Below are 24,277 nucleotides of genomic sequence, written 5' to 3' on the forward strand. Positions count from 1 at the left end.
ACAGAAATGCATGCACCTAACAATTCATTACTCTACTTGTAGATATTACCTAGAAAAGTGCAACTGTACAAACAGGTATGCACAAGAATGTTCAATGCAGAACTGTGTTTAATTAAAAAAACATGACATATTGTCTACTACTAGGGCAACAAATAAAAAATGTAGTATATACAATGGGATACTATAAAGCTCTTAAGTAAACTAGGACATATGCATGGATAAATTTTTTAAATGTTGAGTGCAAAGCAAATTACAAAATGATTGACAGAATATATACCATTTATATAAGGTGTAACAGAACAACCTTCTTTGTTATTTATGCATACAGATATGTAGCAAAACAAAAATGGACTAGAATAATTTCTATGTAATTGGAATGACACAATAATGAGGTACACACCAAGTAGTGTGGAAGCACAGAGAAGGGAGAAATTAGGCATGCCCGGCAGAATGCAAAAGGCTTGAAGAAATCAAAACTGAAGTGTTCTTGAGTAGAATTTTACTAGTGGGGAAAGAGAAGGGATTCTATTTATGAAGAGAGAGTGGGCAAAGCAAAAGGGTATGTGAGAGTGTGGAGTGGCTAGCGGGTGCTGAAACATGAGAAAACCAGAGGAGAAAGGCTCCAGAAGGTATGTTGGGGACAGATTGTTGTATGTATAGTTGGTTGTTGTAGGCCTTGTTTCTTTAGTATAAAAAAGTCAAATCCCACAAATTACATATAACTGGTCTTAGTTCCAGTTACTATAATTGCTTTTGCTCATTGTACCCCTCACCACCTTCTTTCTCAGTATGGGGCAGGGTCTGTGTCTCCTGGAGCTGTATGCCTGCAAATCACTGTCATCCCAAAAAGTCAAATGACTCCCGCCAGCCTGGACTTTGTTCTATCACTGCTCCTAACAGTCTCTTGATTACCAATATCCTTTTAATCAGTGCTGGCTTGTGAACAAATCTTTCCCGGGATGCTGACAAGCTCTTACACAGAATGGGGTCAGAGAGCTCTGGCACAGACAATAAATCATCCCAAACCACGCCAGCCAATCCCAATTCATCCTCAAGTCGCCTTTAATTCAGACAACTGCCACTTAGCGTAGCCCACTGGGAATTCCACCTCCTCAACCCGCCTCAACTCCCTGTCTCCCCAGGAGGCGTCTGTAGTTGCTGAGCTGTGGAAATAATGAGATGACGACATGAACATCACTGATTGCCTCATCGGGAGGTGCCACAATGCTGGGGACAGGCGCAGTCATCGGTCATCAGCTGTCCAGACATGCCTTGTGTTGGTTATCGCCTTCTGAGGAGTCCCAAGGCTGGTGGGCTTCCTGATGCAAGAGGCCCAGCCAGATTCAGATCTTGTGAAAGGTGGAGTTTGGGCAGTACAGAAGCTGTTCTCTGCCTGGCAAAACTCTTTCTAATCCCGCCCAGAGTTTTGCTGGCTACGATTCTTCCTTTCCATGTTTTCAGCCAAGATCTCTCAAATGCAACATAGTAACAGCTCAAGAGACTGTACTTGCTGGAATGAGCCTTAAGGACTTATCAGATAGTTTCCAAAGTACCAATTTGCACAAGGTGGAAAATGCACTGTTTTCAGCCCAAATCACTGTAGCATTTATTTAGATGACATCATGCAAGGTTAGGCTGTGTCATGGATACATTCCTACTCCTTTAGGTCTTAGCAGCTAAACCACATCTTGTATATTACTGGGTGAGCACGTCACTCTTGACATTTCTCCCAAGCCAAAGTGCCTTCCCTCCCCAGCAGCCTACTCAGAACATAATGCATACTGAAAATATTAGATCATTTTAGATCATTGTTATTTTAAAAACATGCCCAAAGCAGGAACTCAGGCAGACACTTGCATGCCAGTGTTCACAGCGGCATCATTCTCATTAATCAATAAAGGTAGAAACAACCTAAGTGTTCAACAGAAGAACAGATAAAATGTGACACACCAATGCAATAAAATATTATGCAACCATAAAAAGGAACAAACTACTGAAACATTCTACAACATGGATGAACTTTGAAAACATTATGTCAAGTGAAATAAGCCTGACAAAGAAGGATAAACAGTGTATGATTCCACTTAAATGTGGTACCCAGAACAGGCAAATCCATCGAGACAAAGTAGATCAGAGGTTACTAGGGGCTGGGAGAAAGCGGGGTGGGGAATTATTGTTTAATAGATAGTTTGTTTGGGATGAAGAAAAAGTTCTGGAAATGATGGTGATCACACAACATTGTGAATATACTTAATGTCATTCAATTGTACACGTAAAATGGTAAGTCTTATGTTACATATGTTTAGCCACAATAAAGCTAACTAAAGAAAAATAATTCCCCCTGTCTTATACATATTTAATAATATGGTGATCTGCCTTCACTAATTGTCATCTGTACTAAAAATTACTTTGTTCAATCACCAGGGAGCAAACAGGTTTCTTTCCTTCTGTTTTGCCCAGAATCACTACTATATTTCCAAAAGAAGAGGCATTTTGTGTTATTGCAAACTTACTACCCAAAAAATGAACTGAATTTTGAAACTCCAGGGTAGAGGAGAAGCTGAAAGGCTGGTTTCACTCTCATTTGAGATAAAACATGATGTCAAATTAGAGTTCTGTCTTAGCTGCCTGAATTTAGGCACAGATAGTCCAGGATAGACCAAGGCCATGGCCAGGCCCTAGCCAGAGGGCTTAGAATAAATACTGTGAGCAAATGGGCTACCAACTAAATGTCTGACTATAGGGAGTTAAGCTATGGTAAAAACCATGTATGAATGTATGTTTGCAGCCAGTAAGGCAGATCATAAAAAAGTTCGTGATGTGGAAATAAGGCTTATACTATAATATTCAATAAAAAAGCTGGAAGGAAATATACCAAATGTTGAATTATCAGCAGGTACCAGACTGGGGTATTATTTCCTTTATTCTTCCATATTTTCCAGTGAACTCTTTTCTTCTTCATAGGTCAATGGTTCTCAGAGTCTGCTACCCAGCATCATCATCACCATTTAGAAGCATATAAGTAGTGCACATTTTGGAGCCCCTCCCTCTACCTTCTGAATCAGAAACTCTTGGGTAGGGCCTGCAATCGGAGTTAACAAGCCCTCCAGCTGATTCTGATGTAGAGTCAAGTTTAAGAACTATTTTAATAGCATAAAAGTTTGGCTAAAAATGCCTTCAACTGTATTGGCCATTTCCCAACTCATGTAAGAACAGATACTGAAACTTGCTTTTGTAGAATTCTTGATACTTAATGAAAGTTCTTTAGATAATGAACTCAGTAGGCAGGAGATTTTGCCCAGATAATCAATGAATTCCTATGAATTGAGACTCAGAACTCATTCCTGTACCTGGTAAAGGCAGAGGGAGAGAGAGGGGGCCTGGTCAGGTGCAGGCAGGCTCTTGTTTCCTCTAGCTCTGAAATGGTCTAAAAGACCAACCACCTTGGTGACTTGTGTCTTAATCAATGGGGCTCAAGGCCCTGCAGAGATAATCTGATGCTACCTTGGCAGCTTTTGGCTTCGATGGAATTTCTTCCTCTTAAAACAAAGGGGCTGCCTGAGGCTGGCAGAGAGGCTACTCCTACCAGACTGTAACCCAGACAGTAATCAAGAGCCTCAGCTTCAAAGGCAGGAAATCAAAGTTGGCCGAGAGACTGTGTAGCCGCTCAATCAGAATTAAGTTTTAAAGGGGAAAGGGAGCAAAGAGAAATGGAGTTCTTACCCTAAAACATGCTTAGCTAGAGCAGGATCTAAGTTTTAGGAACTATTTCTGGCCCTGCACTTGCACTGACTGCTCTGAGCCCACCCAGCCCATGGGCATGCTGACGGGACCTGCTCTGGCCGGTTCACGCCATCCCTGATAAGTCTTAGGCTCTTGGACAGATTCTATGTTATCATATACCTTTTAGCTCTACCTTCTTCCCACAAAAGGAAAAATGTACAAATGCTTTTTGGGGAAAAAAAGGAATCTTCTACCTAGACCTCTCCACCCACTCAAGACCTGCCCTCCTGATTCAGTGGGCCTTCAAAGCATTGAACGGTCCTGGTGGCGCACAGATTTGCTGACCCACTACAGCAACAGGAAAGGGAACAGCAGCAGAGGTAGGGGTAGTCTGCAAAGGACCCTCCCTACAACATTCAGCAGAGTCCAGGGACAAGGAGAACATGAAGAGGACATGCTACCCAATGCTGGGGACCTGAAGGATGCTCCCAGCTTAGATCATTCCCCATCTGTGGTCTTAGGGACACCTAATTTTTTTCCTCAGCGGTAGACAATGGGGTGTCGAAAAGGTGTGAATGCTGACCATGGGAACTGCTTCCAAGGATTTCTGTGATCAGCCATGCAAGGCTTGACACCCAGCAGTCTTGCTGCCAGTGGAAAGAACTCCAGACAGAAAGACCAAGGACTTTGGAAGGTTTTACCTCCATGATGGGACTGGATGCCAAGACCTTCTCTTCGATGTTGGTGTCACTGGCTGAGCCACCAACTGTGGCAAAATAGCGCATGGCATACTTGGCTGACACGGTCTTGCCAGCTCCAGACTCCCCGCTGACTATGATGGATTGGTTCTTCTCATCTCTGGAAGGGAAAAAGCTCCGGTCAGTTGATGGCTGTAGAAAGGCTCTGCTGCCTTCCAGGGACTCTGCTGACAATGGTCTGAGCCCAATCAGGAGCATGTCTCCTTTTAGGGGTAGCATTACAAATAGCACGCCCTCCCTCTTGCACAAGATCTGAAAGCAGGAGAAAGGAGTTGAGAAAAAGCTTACAAACGGCACATACCCTTCCCTAGGACCTGCAGGAAGGGAGAGAGCCAGCTGGTCACCCTCCCTCATTCTCTGAATGCAGTACCCCCCCCCCCCCACCGTCATTACTACACATACACACACCCTGAGAATTTACATATATATAGCCTTTCAGGTATGCATTCCTATCTTTGTTTCTGAAACATGCCCATCTTGTGCCACTGTATGTTATAATTTTGTCATAAACAAGGATCTTCTCTTTCCCTCTTGTATTTGAGCCTAGCATGCCAGTAACACATGCTGGGGTGTTGTTCATATATATTACTGCAATAGGCATGCTATTAACTAATAGACTGATCTTGCTTCAAATTTCCCAGAAATTAGATAAAACAGCTCTCAATTGTAATAAAAAGGATTTCAATAAGACTAAGTGGAAGGCAGAAATAAGATACTCTACTTCAGATAAAAATGTATCTATGTTTCCCTTTAAAACAACAGAAAAACAGACAAGTAAGGAATGAAGTACCTATTAGGTCCCCAAGAAACATGGATGTTCAAGCAGGGAGTAAGAACAGACATGTGGGCCACAGGTTCAGGAAATAAGGTTGCTGGCAAGGGCTATACTCAGCCATCTACCTCCAGTTTACAAATTCACTGCCAGGAGACCAATTTGCTTTCAATCCCCGTTGCCTCTAACAGTGGCTGACACAAAATACGTACTCAAAGAGATCAGCTAACCCTCTCTTTTCCAGATAAGGAAACTGAGAAGTATGAAGACAGGTTTTATACAAGTGTCCCGGCACCAGCCTGATACTCCTAATATCAGCCCCTGGCTTTCCAGGTGAAGCAGGCTTTAGAAGAATGAACAAAGAAGCCATCACAGGTTGCCTGCCCCACCTTGCTAATTACCACCACAGGCAGATCGTGGCTTACCAGCATAGGTGAATGAATGTTGGGACTGCTTCTGATCTGGGCCAACAGCTGAAAAGCTGGAAAAGTGGTGTGATGATCACCCTGTCAACCAGAGATGGGCTAGAAAGAGAAGACAGGCTGGGAATGGGAGCAGAGAGGAAGTTCAGGTATGGTAGCTGGGCTGAAGAAACCTTAACCTTCAGCCATTCTCCAAGGTCAGCAAAGAGCTGTATGGCCTCAGTTCACCCAAACCACCATCAAATGGGGAGGAGGATCTGAGTGAATACAGGTGACAGGCAAACACAAGAGATGAGATGGGGGGGTGGGGGGAGCCAGATCTTTCAAATTGGCTATACAAGCAATTACCGTACTTGAAAAGGCATGTAGAATCCTACCTAGTATTTGGAAGATGGAATAAGAAGTACCTTTCTAAGATTCCTTGTGGTTTTAGGATATCGTCTTCACTGTCTGTTTCTTCTCTCCTCGTTTCTGCGACATATTTACACTGAAAGGCGGCCTATAAAGAAGCCTGTGGATCCTGGTATTTACCACTCTCATCTATTTTTTATTTTATATGACATCCACTGGACCCTGGGAATAATGTCAGGGTGTCATCACACCTCTCTATTCCTTTCTAATCAACAGAGAACTGCTCAGAAGCACAACCATCCCAGCCAATGCAGAGTATAATAAGCTGGGCTTTAGACCTCTGCAACAGACACAAGTTTGATGCCATCTTTAAAAACCTCTCTGTATCTGCTATTAGGCAAAGCTGGCTGCAGGAGTCACACCCAAAAGTTTGTAGTTTTGCCTAAAGTCTGTATGTTTAGCCTAAAATAAATGGATGAGCACAGGATGTGTCTGAGACTCAGTCCTTAGCAGAGAACCACATGAAAGGGAGAGGTATGTACTGTTGAAAGAACTTAAAGATCCCTGGGGGCAACATACAGATGCCAAGAGCAACTAACTCAGGAAAGGTGGGGGCCGGGGGAGTGAGGGTCCCCAGGCTCCCTGGAGCAACACAGCACACATAGGAAACTGGACTGCGAGAGACCCAGGTAACATATTACATTTGGTCTAGACAAATAAGGCATAGACTGGTGACACTTGCAGTGTCAAGGTGGGAATTGCCCTGTGCATCGCTGCAAAATGACTGAAAAATCACTCACTAGATCCCCAGAGAGAATGACTCATACAAGAGTCAGAAAAGCTTGAGAAGCAAGCAGGCTATTCTGAGGGTGAGTGTCCAGGAATTCAAAAAGAGGGGGCTGGTTTATGTGACAATAAATCCCAAAGGAACTCATAGCAAAAAGGAATCAAGGCGGGAAACAAAAACACCGGCAGAATGTGGAGGCAAAGTTTGCTGTTCTAATAAAAATTCATGTACATGTCCAAGATATTATCAGGAGTTATAAATATCCCCAAGTTTTATCTTCACATGTGAGGCTCTCGGGCATGAAGAAGTATGGGCAGTGGCCATTCATGCTAACTCCTAATTTGCTGGATATTAGATCTGATGCTAACAGATCAGGGCTGAAATCAGGGCAACTGACTTCTTCATAGGCCAACAAACTTGTCACAACTCTCATTAGACCAATTAAAATATTTTTAGAAATTGATTTTTATTTAGCTCCAGTTCACTTCTCCACATGCTACCTGCCCAACTCCGAGCCTGTTACACAGCAAGGTGCAAAATAAGTATATATACACGATTCTGTAACAGCCCAAATCTGGCTTTAGGGGATGCTGTGCAATAGCACTCACCTTGTTCTACATTAGCTTTGCTTCCAACTCAATTAGAGCTGGAAACCAGAATGTGGGCTGTTAAGAACAAACCTGAATTTGACCGTCAGCTGTACTGCTGCTTAGCTAGCTGATCTTGGACAAGGTTGCTAGCTTATTCGACCCTCAGGTTATTCAGCCCAGTCTCTGATTAGACTATGATGACCTTCTGTGCTTGTGCTCTTCAGAGTGGTCACCTCAACTAGGTACCTAGGTGTCCAATTTGTCCTAACACTCCTGCCACATTAAATGGCCAAAGTACAGCTCTAGGCATGTGCTCCCTAAACTACTCATTGCTTACTGAATCCAGTCCAGACTCCTTAGTTGTACATTTAAAACTGCCTAAAATGCATACCCTGAACACTAAAACCCTTCACAAGTGTGGCAAACCGTGGTGCCATGAAAAGATCATTGGGCTTTTAGTCTAAGGATGTGGCCTGAGGTCTGGTTCTGCCATCGGCAGGCTCTTTGTAAACCCTGACCAGATTACAGAGGATGCCCCTATCTTCTGGGTTTGCTACAAAATTATGACCTCTACCCTTCTTATAAGATGGTGTTGTGATTCAGCCAAATGGCACTACTTGTCAATCTCTGACACTGTTATTTTCCTACTGTTGCCATCTGTTCTCTCCCTACCTGGAATCACCATCATTTACCCTCCTACTGAGTTCCTTACCCATGTCCAAACTCTACTCTGTCCTGACTCCTGATCCAGCTACCCCAGAAGGCAATTGTATCTCTGTCTTCTAAAGTCCCACATCATTTGCTTTGTACCACTTTTAGGATAATGCCACATTGCACCTTATACTGATGTCAGGCCCTGGTGGTGTCATGTGCTGGGTGGCTTTGGCCACTCTTTTTCATCGCTACAGTACAAGGTTGTGAACTAGATTCCCCAAGTGACCTGTCTCTGACATTTGGTGACTATGTGACCAAAATCCTAACAGGGACTATCAGGGGAAGAGAGCGCTCAGTTTCAAATTCTGGTTATGTAGGGCCAGTGTGGGAGTAGACATTTTAAAGCATGACATTCTACCCAAGGTCCTTCAAAAATATAACTCATGTGTGGCTCCACCCATTCAGCCCAGTTACAAGCAAGACTTAGCTGGAAACTTGGGTCAGTTTGCTTTTCAATAAATCTGCTTTTTCTCACCCCAGTGGAATTCCCTTTATTCAGAGAAACAAAACCATGGCCAAGGAAATTTGTACCCAGTCATTATTCAGGCCTGGGCTGTCTTCAGGAAGGTGTGTGGTACCCCAAACAGGACAAGTCCCTTGAAGGCCCGCGCCTCAGACAAATGCAAAGGATTCTGTGCCGAGGAACCTGGCTGTCCTCCTGCTTCCAGGCAGCACACTGACATCCAGCACATGCCTACACAGCTGCTCCCCACTTCCCTCCGGATCCATCTGTCATGGGAGAGGAAGAATGGCTGCTAAACCACCTCCGCCTGCAAACATTTCCCACCAACCCACTGCAGGGCTCTGAGCTCCCTGAACAGGGATGGCCCCTCTCCCCCTCCCACTTCTGGGCAGGGTGCCCTGGGGAGGGAGTGGAGCAGGTGCCTGGCTAGGAAAAGGAAAGCCCTGCTGACCAGCTGGGGAGACAGTGGGGGAACTTAGCTTTGAGGAATCCTCCTGAAGTATTGTCTTGTTTGGGTTTCCTGCAGAGAATAACTTGTCACCTGGGGCCTCCCAATTAGCAATATGTACACAGGACCCCCAGGGAAACATGCTCCAGCTGACTTCCGCTGAGAGAAGACCCAGAGCAACAATGTCAGCTGTGATGGGCAGGGTCCCTGTGGCACCAGTGGTGTCCCCATCTTCACACCTGGCACCCCGAGCTCTAGCAGCCACAGGGCACATACCAGCCACTGAACTGAGAGCTCACTGAGGGCAGGCACTTACTTTAACCTTGAATGTCCAGGGCTCCTGGCACACAGCCTCTGTGTCCCTTCCTGCTTCCCCCACCTGTGCCTTCTTCATGTAAGAGGCAGCATACTGCACTTGCCGACTCCAGCCAGAAACCTGGGAGTCACTGTGGATTCGTCCTTTTCCCTACCGAATTCATCTCCCAATATAGTCTGCTCCCCTCTCTGTAGCCCTTGGTCCAGCCATCACCCCCTCTGATGGGTGACAAACAGATCTTACCTGTTTGCGGGCTTTTCTTTCCCAATGGCTATGAACACCGATCTTACCTCTCCCCACTGCTGTAAGCCTTCCACGAGCAACCCCTGCCCGCTAGGATCCCAGCTCCACTATATTCAAGGCCCTGTGTGAGCCAGCACATCTTTCCAGCTTTATTGCACATCATTTTTCCCTTGGTTCACTATGTTCAAGCTACACAGGGCTTTTAAAAAAATTCCTTCCTACTTTACAGAAGCCTGAAGTGATCTTCCCTTCTATGATCTCACAACTCTTAATGGCTGGTACTCAATCATATTCTGCCTTATGGCAGTTCTTATATTACTTTTCAGTGTAATTAATTAACCACCCATTTACATCATGCTCGAATGGTGTACAAAACTCTGAGTCGTGTATCCCTTGCTTGGCATTCATAAGCCTACTGGGTGCCAGGCTTCCCATTTTGAAGAAGATAAAACTGAAAGTTTGGAAAGGCCAAGTCATATGCCCCAAGTTCTCAGCAAGTGAGACCCCAAACTCAACACAGGCTTCCACCTGCTGTCGCAGACTTTTCTTTCCCAATGGGCTGTGATGTCTCTAGCATGGCATCCCTTCCTATACAATAATGCATTCCTTAATGAACCTCCTAACAAATCTAGCCTCAATATAAGAGATTAGATATGAATCAGGTGTCCTTAGTACTTGTTGGCTTAATCTCAGTTCCTCAGCTGAAATATCACTTCTTCATAAGCCCTTCCCTGACCACTTTGCCTTTGTAGCTTTCACTAGTCAATTTACTACTGTTTGTCTACTGAGTATTCCTCTCACCTTTGTCTCCCCCACCAGAACATTAAATCCCATGACGGCTGATCTCAGATGTAGGGGCTTGGATGGGCAGGCCAGCACCGGGATTGTGTCAAAAGAGGAGTCTGAACAAGGGCTATCACGTACAGTGGTCCATACAGGCTGTGCCCAGGGTCTGGTACCCCCTAGAGTTGTGCAATTTACTACCTGCAAAACTGAAGCTGGTGGTCCCTGTCCTGTGCTTGGTCACCCACATTCATCCATGGGAAGAGGACTGCAAAGGCCTGAGCCTCAGACAGTTACAACTATTTGCCTGAACTGGTCACTCCCTGAGAGAGGAAGAGGTGGGAAAACATGTACTAAACAGCCTGATACAGAATGCAGTTGCAAAACAGGAGGGAGGGGAAGCCCAGCTAAGGCATAGGAGAAGGACGCCACGTCTCTGGATACATCACTAAGCCCCCTCCATCGATTCCTCCTCTAGTGACAAATCATCTGAAAACCTGGGTTTGTCAGAAGAATATATTCTGTTCACTAATGGGATAATCAATCTGTTTCTTGCCTGTCTATGTCTGTCTAGCTTCTAATTATATTTTCAACACAATCTCCCAACACAGATCAGCTATGGTTTAAGAAAAAAAACTGAGCTAGAGAATGGGGCTACAAAGATTTGTTAATTAAGAATTTCTGTTCAACAAAGAGTTGGGTCAGGACCATGGACAGAGTTAATTGGGAGACAGGCTAAATGAATCTCAGAAGCAGTGCTGACGAAACATGACAAGACTATGATATCATCTTTAGAAACTCAAGAGAAACAACAACATTTAGGGATACTAATGCACAATTATATTAAAACCAAATGACATCAAGACCGTATCAGAGTGTGGAAGTTAGGTAAATTAAAAGTGGGCTGCAGAATCAGATTGGAGGAGAAAATTGGGTTCTGTCAGGAGATGCAAGTTTGGCGTATAGAGATAGGTGATGATGGGGGTTAAGTTAGGTGAGACTGACGCAGAAAATCACGGTGAGGCAGATTTAGGCTCAAAACGAAACTACCCAGTTCCAGTGAATCTATAGTTAACAGCTTCCTTTCAAGGTGGGGACACTAGAGAGAATGTTCTGCTGTGATAAGGGGCTGGGCCAGAAAGCTCCAAGCAAGAGATCTATGAACCCTTCCAACAGGAAGGCCAGGCTTCCACATGGGAAAGAAGAAAGCCATCCTGGGCACCAGGAGGGAGGCAGCTTTGTGAGGGGTCCTTGCAGCCCACACAGGCCCTGGGTTCCAGGAGCAAGGGTGGCAGAAAGGCATCCTGAGCACCTCTGCCATCAGGAGCTGATGTCCCATACTGCCACCCTCCACAAGGTGGGCTCCCCTCCACATGTCCTCCCCTCCACAAGGTGGGCTGTGCGCCATTCCAGAAGACCAGCGTAAATATTCATCAGGAACTGCTTGACTTAACTGGTATTTAGCAGTCAGAGTTCTAAGTGTCTACTTGGTAAGATGAAATTGAACCTCTGACAGTAGAGGAGAGAAGTGCTTAGCGTATTTAATACCCAAGGATCATTTTCCTACTTCAGTTTCACAGTGGCCCTCGGAGTGCTAAGTTCTATTTACAAATCTCCTAGGTGCAGTGTGATAGAGATAAAGGCAAAATGAATCCATCTCTTCCACTTACTATTCCCAAGAGGCTCTCTCCTCTCGGAAGTGATAGCATTGCAGAAAAAAACCTCAGGAGCTCCGCCAAACCCAGCCCTCCATGGCAGACAAGCAGGGGCAGAGTGAGACTGCCAACTGCCTAAGGGGGTCCTGGGTGTGAATGGAATGTGCCAGCTTCTTTGCTCTTAAAATAAGGAGCTGGAAGAGGATCGTAAGACCTCCTGCTACTTTCATATTCTGTGCTTCCAGATCTCGGTTACAGTGGAGTTGTGTGATACATTCCACATCAACTAAAGCTACCTGCTAATGTCAGGAACACTTTGCAACTCAGAAGTTTGTGGGTTTAGGGGAGGGTGAGCAACAGAAGCAAATGTGTGCTGTGATTTTATACTTTATAGACTTGTTTTGGGTAATGTTGTCATAAGCGGAGTGAACCCTGATGAACATGTACATGTGTACCCTGTAGTACCAAGAAACATCTCTTTCCAAACTCTACTTCATTTGCTCCTAGAAACTACTTTCAGTGAAGGAACACATTCTTGCAAGTTCAGGTAAAACAGCCTGATGTTGTTTAGTCCAGCTGGTATTTGAAGCCAGGCTCACTGAGTACCTCAGTCGAAAGCCCATCCTCCTCCTCTATACCACAATGTCTCTCTGCCAAGCTTCCAGTAAGATACAAGGTCTTTCACTATTTCCTTTATAGCTTTGCCTAATCCATTCATCTTTTAAATGGGTCACTATATAAATATGTCTAGATGCTCCTGCAAATACCTTGTAGCTTATTTATGGACAATATTAGCCAAACACAACGTAACAAGGATAAGCTTACGAGGCTAAACAGAGTCCTTAAATTGTGATGTAACTGCTTCACCTAGCTGCAGACAAGAAGGGCCTTTACATTTAATTCAAAGCTCTATCTAATGGCTTATGATAAATTACCTAGAAATCAAAGTTTTCTAACTGGATTTACACTGTTGATAACCACACAGTTGAAGTAACAGTGCAGACTGGTCAGCTTTGAATGTTAGAAGGACACACATACATATGTAGTACCAAGAACCAGCAGCTGCCTGCTAATGCCTGTAGTTGGGGGGGAAAGTTTCACCGTCTCCTAATTCCAGGGTTCTTAAATTGGACCCACAAATTCTCAACGGTTCTGAGAATAGAATTCAAGGGGATCTATGACCTTAGAGGGAATAAAAGGCACTTCAGTTAATTCTAACCACTGTAACATTCCCTTAAGAATATAGCCAAAAAACAGAATTAGAACCTGTGACTGACACCATACAATGTACCATTGCTGCAGGTTTCAATATTACACTCACTACAAAATGTGAGTCTTAGATCTGCCTCTAACATAACAGTCCCTTATAGCTACTGTATCACACTCCTAAAATATCTTGAAAACTTTCAATTTAATCAGTTTCTACTGTAACTGTACATATTATAGGTGTTACATTTAAGTGTTAAATGGAACAGAAAGGGTTAAGAATCCCCGTTCCTCTTTTCAAAGACTGTTTTCTTTGCCTGACTGCAAAACCATGCCTCTTTACACAGCATTCATTACAGTGACTTTAAGGAGATCATGCTTATGCTTCATTCATACTTCTGTATTTTCCCAGTAACTGGTGAGAAACACCAGTAACTATATTGGAGGAGGTAGGGCGCAGATTTCACAGAGCCCAAGGTCGTGGGGCAAGGTTCTCTTCACTGGAAAACATTACAGCTTATGCCATAAAGTTAGTATATATATATACCATTTAAACATATACACACACACACACACACACAGTTGGTGTTGACAGGACAGTCCTAAGGTTGATGCTGATTGAGAGCCAGAAGTTTGCAGTGACAGAAAAGTGCAGAGATAGACATTAGCTGTGCAGGGGGTACATGGGACAGGGACAGGGACTGGTGAGCTGAGCCCAAGACTTAGAGAATTTTTTCTGTCTTTCCTTGTGGGACAATTTTGGGGGTACAAACAATTACATAACTAACTTGACCTCTGGGGGGGAAAGAATGCTTCTGTCATTACAAACTTCCTTGTCGAAAATTCAATAATGGCTCCCTGTGAGCAGAGGAACTGTTTCGATACAGATAAACTGACCACTTCCTTGGAAAGTTTTGCAAACTCCCCCATCAGTTGCAAAATCCCAAAGGGTTAGGTACTTTTTAGTGTTTTGTGTCATTCATCAAAATCAGTTTTAAATTGTAAGAAATATTCTGGAACAGGTGGGCCCATGGTAAGGGAAGTGAGCTTCCTGGGAGTTACTATCTTCCTTGAGGATACATGAAATCACACCGTATTACCTCATCTCCTAGAGTCCCTCCTGTCATCACTCACAAGGCTTCCTCTTGTTCCCCCCACCCTCCCACTTGAGCAAGCACCTCTTTCAGGAGACCCATCAGAGCCACCTGCTGAAGGAAACTGCTCCTGTTTTCAGCAGTGCAGTTTCCTTCTAGGTGCTCTCTAGGATGATAAGGTAATTGGCGCTCTTATATTTGTCAAACACTGATCTGGAACACATTAAGATTCTTGGTCATCTCCAGCCCTGCTCTACTGGAATACTACAGATGCCAAGACAGAGCTGATCTTGCCAACCTGCTAAGCAACCACAATTTGGTGGTGTATTTTGCTGAGCCATGTTCTGGTTTCCTGACTGGTAGAGAGGGGATGTAGGCAAAGGGCCAAAGATAGGTGTCAGTCAGCAGATAAGGCCTTCAGAATCCAGGAGAGCAAGATCAGAGGGTTGTGCAACCTTGAGCTCGAAATGGGCACTGCCACCCGGCTGTTCAGGTGTTTCTTTAATCCCATTCTCTTTGCTTCACCTCGTTGCTGTGCCTGACTTAATCAAGACATATATCAGCCCAGGATCTAATCCTATATGCACTCAAGACCTAAATGTTTTTTAAAAAGCATTCAGTGAAGCTTAAATTTAAAAGGCTGGCTTATGATTTGAAGATGCTCTCTTACAAATAAGGCATATTTATATACACATTGGTTAGTGCGTGCAGTACCCAGTTCTTCACCACAAAGTCCATACCTCCCAAAACACAAATCTTTTTGGACAGGGTTCTTTACCACAGATTATTCGTCATGCCTGCCTCCTTGCTGTCATCCCACCTGCCTCAACCTTATTTTACCAAGTCTAGGCTCAAATACCATGTAAGAAATGTAATTCCTGTCCACCTTCTCTAAATTAGTATCTCCAAATCTGCTACTACCTATTATTTTGGGAGGCAACAGCTTTACTGATCAGTAATTCAATTCACCCACTTCAAGTGTATGATTTGATGGTTTTTAGTATGTTCAGTTGTGCAACCATCACCATAATCAATTTTAAAACATTTCATCACAACTAAAAGCAGTTCCATGCCCATTATCAGCCACTTCCCACTGCTTATCAGTCTCCCTACCATAAGCATTCATGAGGGTACCTTTTGTATAGATTTCCCTACTGTGTACTTTCATATGAATGAAATCATGTGATCTTTCAAATAGCCTCTTATATTTTCAAGGCTTATCCATGGTGTAGCATTTATCAGTACTTCATTCCTTTTTATGACTGAGTAACAGAATATCCCATCATATGGATATGCTGCTTCTGTTTATTCATTTTTTGGTTGATGGACATTTGGGGCCATTATGAGTACATATAAATATTCATGTACAGGGTGTGTGTGGACATGCTTTAACTGTTCTTAGGTTATAATAGCTTTGTGAATTTTCTTGAATAGGCACTGAAAATCCCTTTCATTTCGAACCTATAAAAATCTAACTTACGGCAAAAGATGAGACAAAACATACTATTTAGGAACAATGCCAATTCCTATATTCAATAAGCTATGTTTGATTTTTCTCAGCCAAGATAGAAAAGAAATCCCTTAACTCTGAGGTGCTTTATCTGAAAAATCAAACAGCACTCCATTTCAAATGTTATCAAATAAAACATTTACATTGTGACACCGCTTTGCAAATAGACTGGTTTGACTTTCCTGATTCTTAGAAATGCCAGTTAACCTGAAGTTTTTATTAGTTGCCTAGAAAAACGTTAGAAAATTCAAGCATCTCTTTAAAAGAGAACTCAATAGGGGGGTTTCAATCTGATTGTTTTCAATCTTCTGTTTCTTGCATCTTCTCTCAAACATGAGTTCAAAGGGGCTGCTCTACGAGTAGGGTTTTTTCCTCCCTTGCTTACATCCTTTTGCTTAATGGTACATGTACTCTTTTACTCTACCTTCCTTATGCTGTAAAGGACTGCATTTGCATGAAGTATATTTTCTGTAAATTCATTTCCACACAAAAATCTGCACATGGATGTTAAGAGCAGCTTTATTCACAATTGCCAAAACGTGGAAGCAACCAAGATGTCCTTCTGCAGGGGCATGGATAAACTGTGCTATATCCACATGACAAAATACTCAGTACTAAAAATAAATGAGCGAGCAAGCCATGAAATGACATGGAGACAAATGCCTATTACTAAGTGGAAGAAAACAATCTGAACAGGCTACATGCTGTATGATTCCAACTGTATGACATTCTAAATAAGACCAAACTACAGACAAGAAAGATCAGTGGTTGCGAGGAGTTGGGGCTGGTGCGGATGGCTCAACAGGTAGAGCACAGGGGACTTTTAGGACAGGCAGTAAAAATACTGTGTATGATACCATAAGGATGCTATCATGATGGCATTTTACATTTGTTGAAACCCACAGAATGTACCCTAGTATGACCCAAGCATGAGCCCTAATGTAAACTATGGATTTTGGGCAATTATGTGTCAGTGTAGGTTCCTCCATTGTTACAAATGGTTCACTCTGGTAGGGGATGCAGATAATGAGGTAGGCCGCACATGTGTGGGCAGGGCGTACATGGGAAATCTCTACCTTTCCATCAGTTTTGCTGTGACCCTAAAACTGCTCTAAAAATAAGTCTTAATTTTTAAAGAGGGATATTAAGATCTTGACTTAGATTGTTCATTTCTTTATTTATGTGTCCTTACAGTATACTACAGAGCTCACTGTAAAAACCTGTCTAAAGTACTTGAAATCTTTTAAAATATTGACGTGAAGATACTGTTTAAAGCGAATTATGGTCAATTATGGAAAGCTTTAGAAAAATTATAGTTAGTTCTCATGTAGCACCTTCCATACACGAGGCATTCTCCATTATCAAACAACTGGTGTTCAGAACATTCCTTGGAATGAGGTCCTATTCTTATCCTCACGTATCTGATGAGCAGCAGTATGCTTGCCTAAGGCCACACGGCTAGTACGGGGCAGCAGGAGAGACTGGCGGCTGGCTCCAGTGCCCACAACCATCACTCTTCGCTGCTGCTTCCGGGGTGGCGGGGCTGTTACTGTAGCAGGGCATCATGTTTCACGATGGTTTGTGTGTGTAACCACTTCAAGTACCAATCTCAGGCTAAGAAATGACAGACTTAAGAAGTGCTTTTAAGGAATGACATGGAAGGGAGGGAGGGACGGAGGGGAGCAGGTAGACAAGTGTCCCAAACTAATTAAAAATGTAACACTTTTCTCCGACTGGCTGGGACAACCTAGCTACCTCCCTAGTTTTGTGATCACTCAGCTTGCACCATTGACTTTACTTGTGTAAAGGAAGAAAAATGTGAAACCACAGTACACTCCAGAATCATTTATTCTCTACCTGGGAGAGGAGACAGTAAATCAAATACACACAGACACAACAGACCACCAAATAAAATTGGACGGACATTTGGAAAAGGAAAAGTTCATAAACCCACCTTTAAAATGTATTCTCAAGTAGTAGAACTCTAACCTATCATACAAAATAAACTTTCATAAGTCACAGCCCTTAATATTTTCCTTTATAATAGAAGATAGGCTACAGGTTCCTGGAGCCCACAATGAGAGGGCACCAATTCTCAGGGCTCCAGGTCGCCTCTGTTGCCCTCTGTTCATTTCAGATTACAGATCCAGCCACACCTGCTCTTCTCATGTTCTAGAAAACATGCCCCTCTGCTCTGGATGACGTGCTCTGGATCCCTCTCTCTACAATGTGTTCTGTGGCCCAGCATCTTAGAGGCCAGCACTCAGCTCACCATTTCTTTGAAAACTGTATTTCACCAGAATGACTCAATCTGAGGTCTATCTTGGCCAAGACACAAGGAAGTCTTGGCCTGAGGTCTTCAGCTCATATCAAGACACACACTGAGCAGACCCTCAGGGTACGGCCATGGTCCAGGGAGCTGGCTTCTCCACTGAAGGTTAGGAGGAGCTCTGGACCAGGGGCCTCAGCAGAAATTCAATGTAGGACCTGACAAGACCCCTCTCCTCCTTGGTATTCAAGTTCATCTTCTGTAAAATAAACAAGTCAGACCAAAAAAAAGTCTAAGGATCCCTGAAGCTGTCAAAGTGTGACATTTCTCTCTTGTGTGGTCCACCCCACTAGGGACAAGTGCAAGGGAACCTGGCTGAGTCCAGCCAGTGACCAGGGCAGAGGAGACAGGTCCACAGGTCATCACACCACTCACTGTCTTCACCCTGCAGCTCACCAGGTTCACCCACCACAGGCGCCTTAGAACAATGCTGCAGCACCAAGCTACCTCATCTGTCTTACCAGAGACACCGTTACCTCGTTGGCCGGCTGCCCGCCATTGCAGCCAGTGCTCCAGCCCAGCACACACTGCAGGTGCACCATCCTCTCCCCGAACACACAAGACTTTCCCATCCCAGGTAGTTTTGGGAAGTTGTCTACATTTTCAGAGACATTATAAATCCCATGTGTAAGTATCTACCACATGCTGGCATGAAAGGAATCTTAGCAAATGAAGCGAAAGACCTGGAACAGCTATGCCATCTCCTGCCTCCCCATCAACCAACCTTTGTGTCATCAGCCCTGGCCTCTCTCCTCCCTTCTCTAACAGAAGCACGCCTTCTCAGGGAGGTAAAGTTCATCACCTGAACTCCAGATCCCACCCCCAGCCCAGCACCCCGCTCCACGTTACCGCTGGCTCCTTCCGGTCAGCATTTCCACTCTGAAATAATTTACTTTAAAACACACAAACACCCCCTCCTTCTTAGCAGCAGCATGGAGACAGACTTGGGAGTTAGAAGAAATGCAGGCAAGATGGAGGCCCACCGAGGCTGCAGCAGTGACCCAAACAGAGGATGAGGCCCCAAAATCAAGCGGTGCTGGTGGAAGTCAAAGGCAATAGACTCAAGTAGCATCATAAAGGTGTGACATATACGACATTTTCTCTCTCAGGTGATATGTATATTTTAATAGTTTTTGACTCATAGCTGAGTAGATAGATAAAACTTTAAATAAAGTGATAGGCCAGAGAGATGGCTATTTTTAGGCAGGAGTATATTTGGGCAACCATTTAATATTACATAGTTACTTGTCTATTGAGAGTTTAAAGGGCTGCTGTGATCTCCAAGGCAGAAAATGTGATCCTCAGCACATTCCTGTAGTCACACTTTACATCCACCCAGAAGTCACCAGCATACGCACAGATGGGGTCTAATCAAGTGTGCAGAGGGACACTAAGGAGAAGGTAAGGCAAAGAATGCATTTGATTGAAACTCACCACTGGCTTTGCACTCGAGAGTACATATGTGAGAAATGTGCCAAAGACGAAGCAGCCTGTGCTCTACGGCCCTCCATGTAGGAGCGTCCAGGTACCCAAAGGCAGCCCACACAGCCTCCCGGCAGAGGCTGTCGGGCAGCAGCCACAAAAACTTTCCATCAGAGGGAGCAAGTTAATTGGTGCAAGTCCAGCTGTGGGAGGTCAGGTAGAAGCCCAGCTTCTCCAGATTAAAGTCATACAGACGCAGGAGGAGAGCAGAACAGTGAGAGCCCTGGAGTGGGCACAGGAGAATCGGTTCCAGCACCGGTACTGCCACTCAGGAGCTTAGGGGCTTTGGCCAAGGCTCACGAGGTCTCGGCTGTCAACAGGGGATATAATAAAGCCTCGCCTTCCACGGTCCTTGAGTTTCAACAAGGAGCCATGATGTAAGGGAGACGAAGGCCTAAAAACTAAAGGGCAGCATAAATATGAGAGTGATAAAGGATGCTAAAGATCATTTTGGGCATTTGAATTGCAGCGATGGGAGGCAATTCTTAGATGCCCAGGACTGCCCTGCACATTGCAGCCCGGTCCATGCTCCCAAGCCAGGCTCAGTCAGGGCAGGAACCCTATCAGTGCAGCACTGCTCCACACCTCACCCTACTGGGGTCAATCAAAAATCTTACTCATATTTGCAATTACTCCCAAGAAGGTATCACCTGTATCACCTACAAGGGGGGTGATTTCCTTGTGTTTTGATCTAGGAACTTTTCTCCCAATCTCTCCCAGGATGAACCCATTCCCAAGGGTCTAAGTACCACCTGTAGGCCAAGACCTTGCTCAGCTCCATCATGGATTCACCTACTAGACAGCTATATTTGGATGTCAAGGGTAGAGTGGAGTGGGAGATCATAAATGAAACAGTTCCCAAATAAAACTCAACCCCCAAAGAGTCCCTGCTTCTCCCTTCCCCTCTCTTCCTGATCTCAGCTGACAGAACGTCCTTCTATTCAGTTTCTCAACCCACCAATCCAGGGGTCATCTTATCTGGCGAGGCAGTGAACCAAAGTGGTCAAGGGCACAGGGTTTGGAGTTAGGATGCTCGGCTCATATAATCTCTGCCAACTACCAGCTATGTGCCTTACCCAAGATGTGTAACTTCGGTGGTTCCACTGACAAATCTGTACAATTGAGTTAGTGCTTAATGACAACTCGGTAACTCTCATACATCACCTATGACCTTAGGAACACTCAGTTATTATTCATCTCAAGTAGGGAAATATTTGAGATGCATTAATATGCTTTTTTTTTACATGGCATTCTCCTTCAACTCAAGGCATTAATTTGTCTCAGGAGGAGAAGGATTACATAACAGGAAGGCAAAGACAAAGGCAGAGTGCCAAAGGTCAGCTTTTGACAAAATAAGATTCTTGACTTCCTAGTGCAGTAATTGCCTGCTGCTGTGGAGGAATGAATTTTTAGAAGTCTGTTAAATTCCCATTCAGAAAGCAAGAACAGGCCGGGGGTTGTGAATATCAGCTTCACTATAAGCCATGGGCAGAGAATTCAAGATGTAAAGTGGAGAAGTCCCACCAGGAGAGCTTCTGGTGCCAGGAAAGGAAGCTTGGGGGAAGAGATGCAAGGGAAGCAAGGGGCGTTATTCCCCATGCGGGCCCTCCACCTGCCACCCCCTGCCTTGGAGGATCCTGTGGGCCAGCTAATGAAGAATGCAAGCCTCAAGGGCAAGCCCGAATCCAGCTAGTCTTTTTGAAGCCTAACGGCATGCCAGTTCTGGTGGAAGAGGCACCGGATGACCCATAGCACGGGGCTCTGCACTGATGGGAAATGAAATTTGCTGCTGCTTAATGTTGACAAGGGTCTTCCAGACAACTTTAAGAGTAAGCCACTTACTCTCTTCTTACAGATCCACTAAGTGACAAGTTCTACAATGTCTTGTGACAAAGTCATTTTGGTGATTTACTACCATGACGGTAAAGACATATTTGAGTAGTTCTATGAACATCGCATCATTGGCCCAACTCAGAGCAAAGAGCACAAGAGAATAGAAAAATCTGGGTGCTAAATGGACACGGCCGCTTAGCAGTGTGGTCTGGACAGCACCCACAACATTCTTCACAATGGTACTGCATCAAACTGATCATCAGCTAACACTATTTCAGATAAGAAGCACTGGAGTATTTTGGTTGACTCATTAACCATCCAACCAAGAAACTATTAGTAAATTTGTATTAATGCAGCCCCCAAGTATTTACATCCCAGAAGGACAGGAGACAGCCATAGCCAGCCTAGAATTAGATTCCTGGCTAAATAAGAGATACCACACTTCACGGGCTACACTGAAAAACTGTAGTATATTCAGAGGAAGTCAGAGTGGTGAACTGTCACAGGCGGAACAGTAGCCAGACCAGGAAGAGTTCAGCCTGGAGAAGAGGCGGCTAGCTGAGCATTCCTACAACAGTCCATTCTGGTGGCTGCTCCAGGAGAGAGGCAGCCCCTAAGGTATGAGCGAGTGTCAGGAGGCCGTTATCCATTCACCTCTGAGTTTCAAACAGTGGAATGACAGCCTCCTGAGGGGGCTAGAAGTTTTCAGCTCAGACTGGGCAAAACACTGGAGATGTTGGGGGAAAACAAAAAAAAGAACTCCTATCCCAGAAGATTTGACCGAATCTATACATTTCATGAATACTCTTCCAATATGAAATATAAGGGGCTCTACAAATGTAAGGAAGTAAAATGAACAGAACTTTAGAAATGATAGCTTCACACAAATGGGGAGAACAATTTCTGCTTTGGATCACGAGCCAAACACACAGGTGATTATGGTGGATCAATACGTGCAACAGCAAGTGGAATCAAACTCTAAGGGCCCAATGACCCAGTGGGGAAGCAGAGCAAACTGGAGTGAACACATATTGATCCCCAATATCCTAAGAGAAGATTAGTACCACACATTTAAACAAAATGCAGCTAGACTGTAAATATTTCACACATCTATATTAATGTCCTCAATAAACTCTCAACAAGCCAAGGCTGGAGGTAGCGCTATTCTTAGCTAGTAAAGGTGACTAATCAGAGAAGAAGCTGGGTGCTGGGATTTCCCCCTGCTTTCTCTGCTCCTAGGTGCAAGGCGTTTTCTAAAAGGACATCCCATAATTCTACATGTTCTTGGTACTTGCTCTTCTTTTTAAATGAAAAAGAACATCTCATTTAGAACAGGCCATCCATTATGAGGCATTTTATTCTCTAGTTCTAATTAATGTCTATTATCTTGTGGCTATAGATGCCCCTCCCCTGGCTTCTAATGTAATTGATCCATAATGGGGGCAGGAGCCAGACAGGCTCAGAGTGCATTTGATTGAAGTCTGTCCACTGTGGCTCTAAAGGACCTAAATGCTGGGCTTTCTCTAGACATGCTGCACTGCCCACAGGCTTTCTGCAACATTCCTCACACACACAAGAGTTCTCTCACTTCTCGAGGCTCTTCTGTTGGCAGAGGCCGAGTGGAGTACCTGAGTCACAGGTGATTCCAGCAAAGTTCTCAACTCTGCCTCACTCAAGCACCTGGCAGTGTTCTAGGCACGCACAGTTCAAAACTTTCCCAGAGGTTCTCACGTGCAACCAGGGTTGAGAATTACAGGCAGCTAGGCAGCTACTAAATTTGGAGAATCCTCTACTTTCTAACAGGCTTTCAAATCTTTAACTTCTTTCCTTGATCAAAACTCACTCTCAGATCCCTAATTCATGCTGAAATGGGGAAAGGAACTAAGCAATAGTCTAATCTTTAGACTCCAAGTCTTGTGACATCAATTCATGTTGTTAGTATCAGTTCTGAATCCCAGAAATCAGATGCTCATCTATTCCAAAGGTTTCCCAAACACTGGTCCAGACTTGCTCCTTTCTGAGCCACTTGCAGAGCTTTAAAAAAATGCAGATGACTTGGTTACTTCCTTGAGATTGATTAAGATGGGTAGGGAAGGGGATGGGCACTGGTTCCCTACACTACTCCGATGTGGGCCATTTAGGGGAACTCCATCCGTGGGCAAAATGCAGCCAAGTGCTGGGATTCAATTCTACCTAGCTCCATGATAAATGACCTCCCCAAGGCTTTCTTTTTTATAAAGCCAAAACACTGCCCACTGTTGCACACCTATGTCCTGATGTAATCAAAGAACTACTAGAAAAGGCAACACTCTTTAACCCAGTAGAGAAAGATGACATTGATAAACAAAGGTCACTCACTCACCATCATGTCTCCTAAGATGGAGACGGACTGCCCCGAGCCAGCAGCCTTCTCTCACCTTCTTCCCTCTAGCATACCAGCAAGAACAGCCACAGGTGGCTGGGGGACAGCTTTTCCTCTGTGGATCAGGAACTAGACCACAAATACTGTTGCCGTTGTGGCTTTAGACACTGCCCTGGACACTAGTCATCCCTTTTAAACACTCATTCTTGTCACTAAGGAAAACTGAACATGTACCCCCAAAATACGTATTTATAAATTATTTTCTGTGCTGCTTTACTAGTTAGTATACTATGATTATAAAATATGCAAAAATAGTAGCTTAAATCTTACGGGGATGTTAACATTTTCTTCCCACAGTCCAGTGAATCATCTTCCAAGACTGACGTACCCCTGGAGCACAAAGACCACCGCTCTGATCAATGATTCACCACTGCAG

The 24,277-nt window shown here is 44.3% G+C and overlaps 1 protein-coding gene across 1 annotated transcript in view; it reads right to left on the minus strand.

Annotated features, from left to right (window-relative positions):
* MYO5B (myosin VB) overlaps positions 1-24,277 on the minus strand; it is a 309,980-nt gene that overhangs the window by 136,481 nt on the left and 149,222 nt on the right. The window contains exon 5 of the mRNA XM_017665463.3: positions 4,425-4,581. Coding sequence (XP_017520952.3) covers positions 4,425-4,581 — 157 coding nt within the window. The remainder of the gene's footprint in view (positions 1-4,424; positions 4,582-24,277) is intronic.

Source organism: Manis javanica, chromosome 9 (genome assembly GCF_040802235.1).
Source record: "Manis javanica isolate MJ-LG chromosome 9, MJ_LKY, whole genome shotgun sequence".
Lineage (NCBI taxonomy): Eukaryota > Metazoa > Chordata > Mammalia > Pholidota > Manidae > Manis > Manis javanica.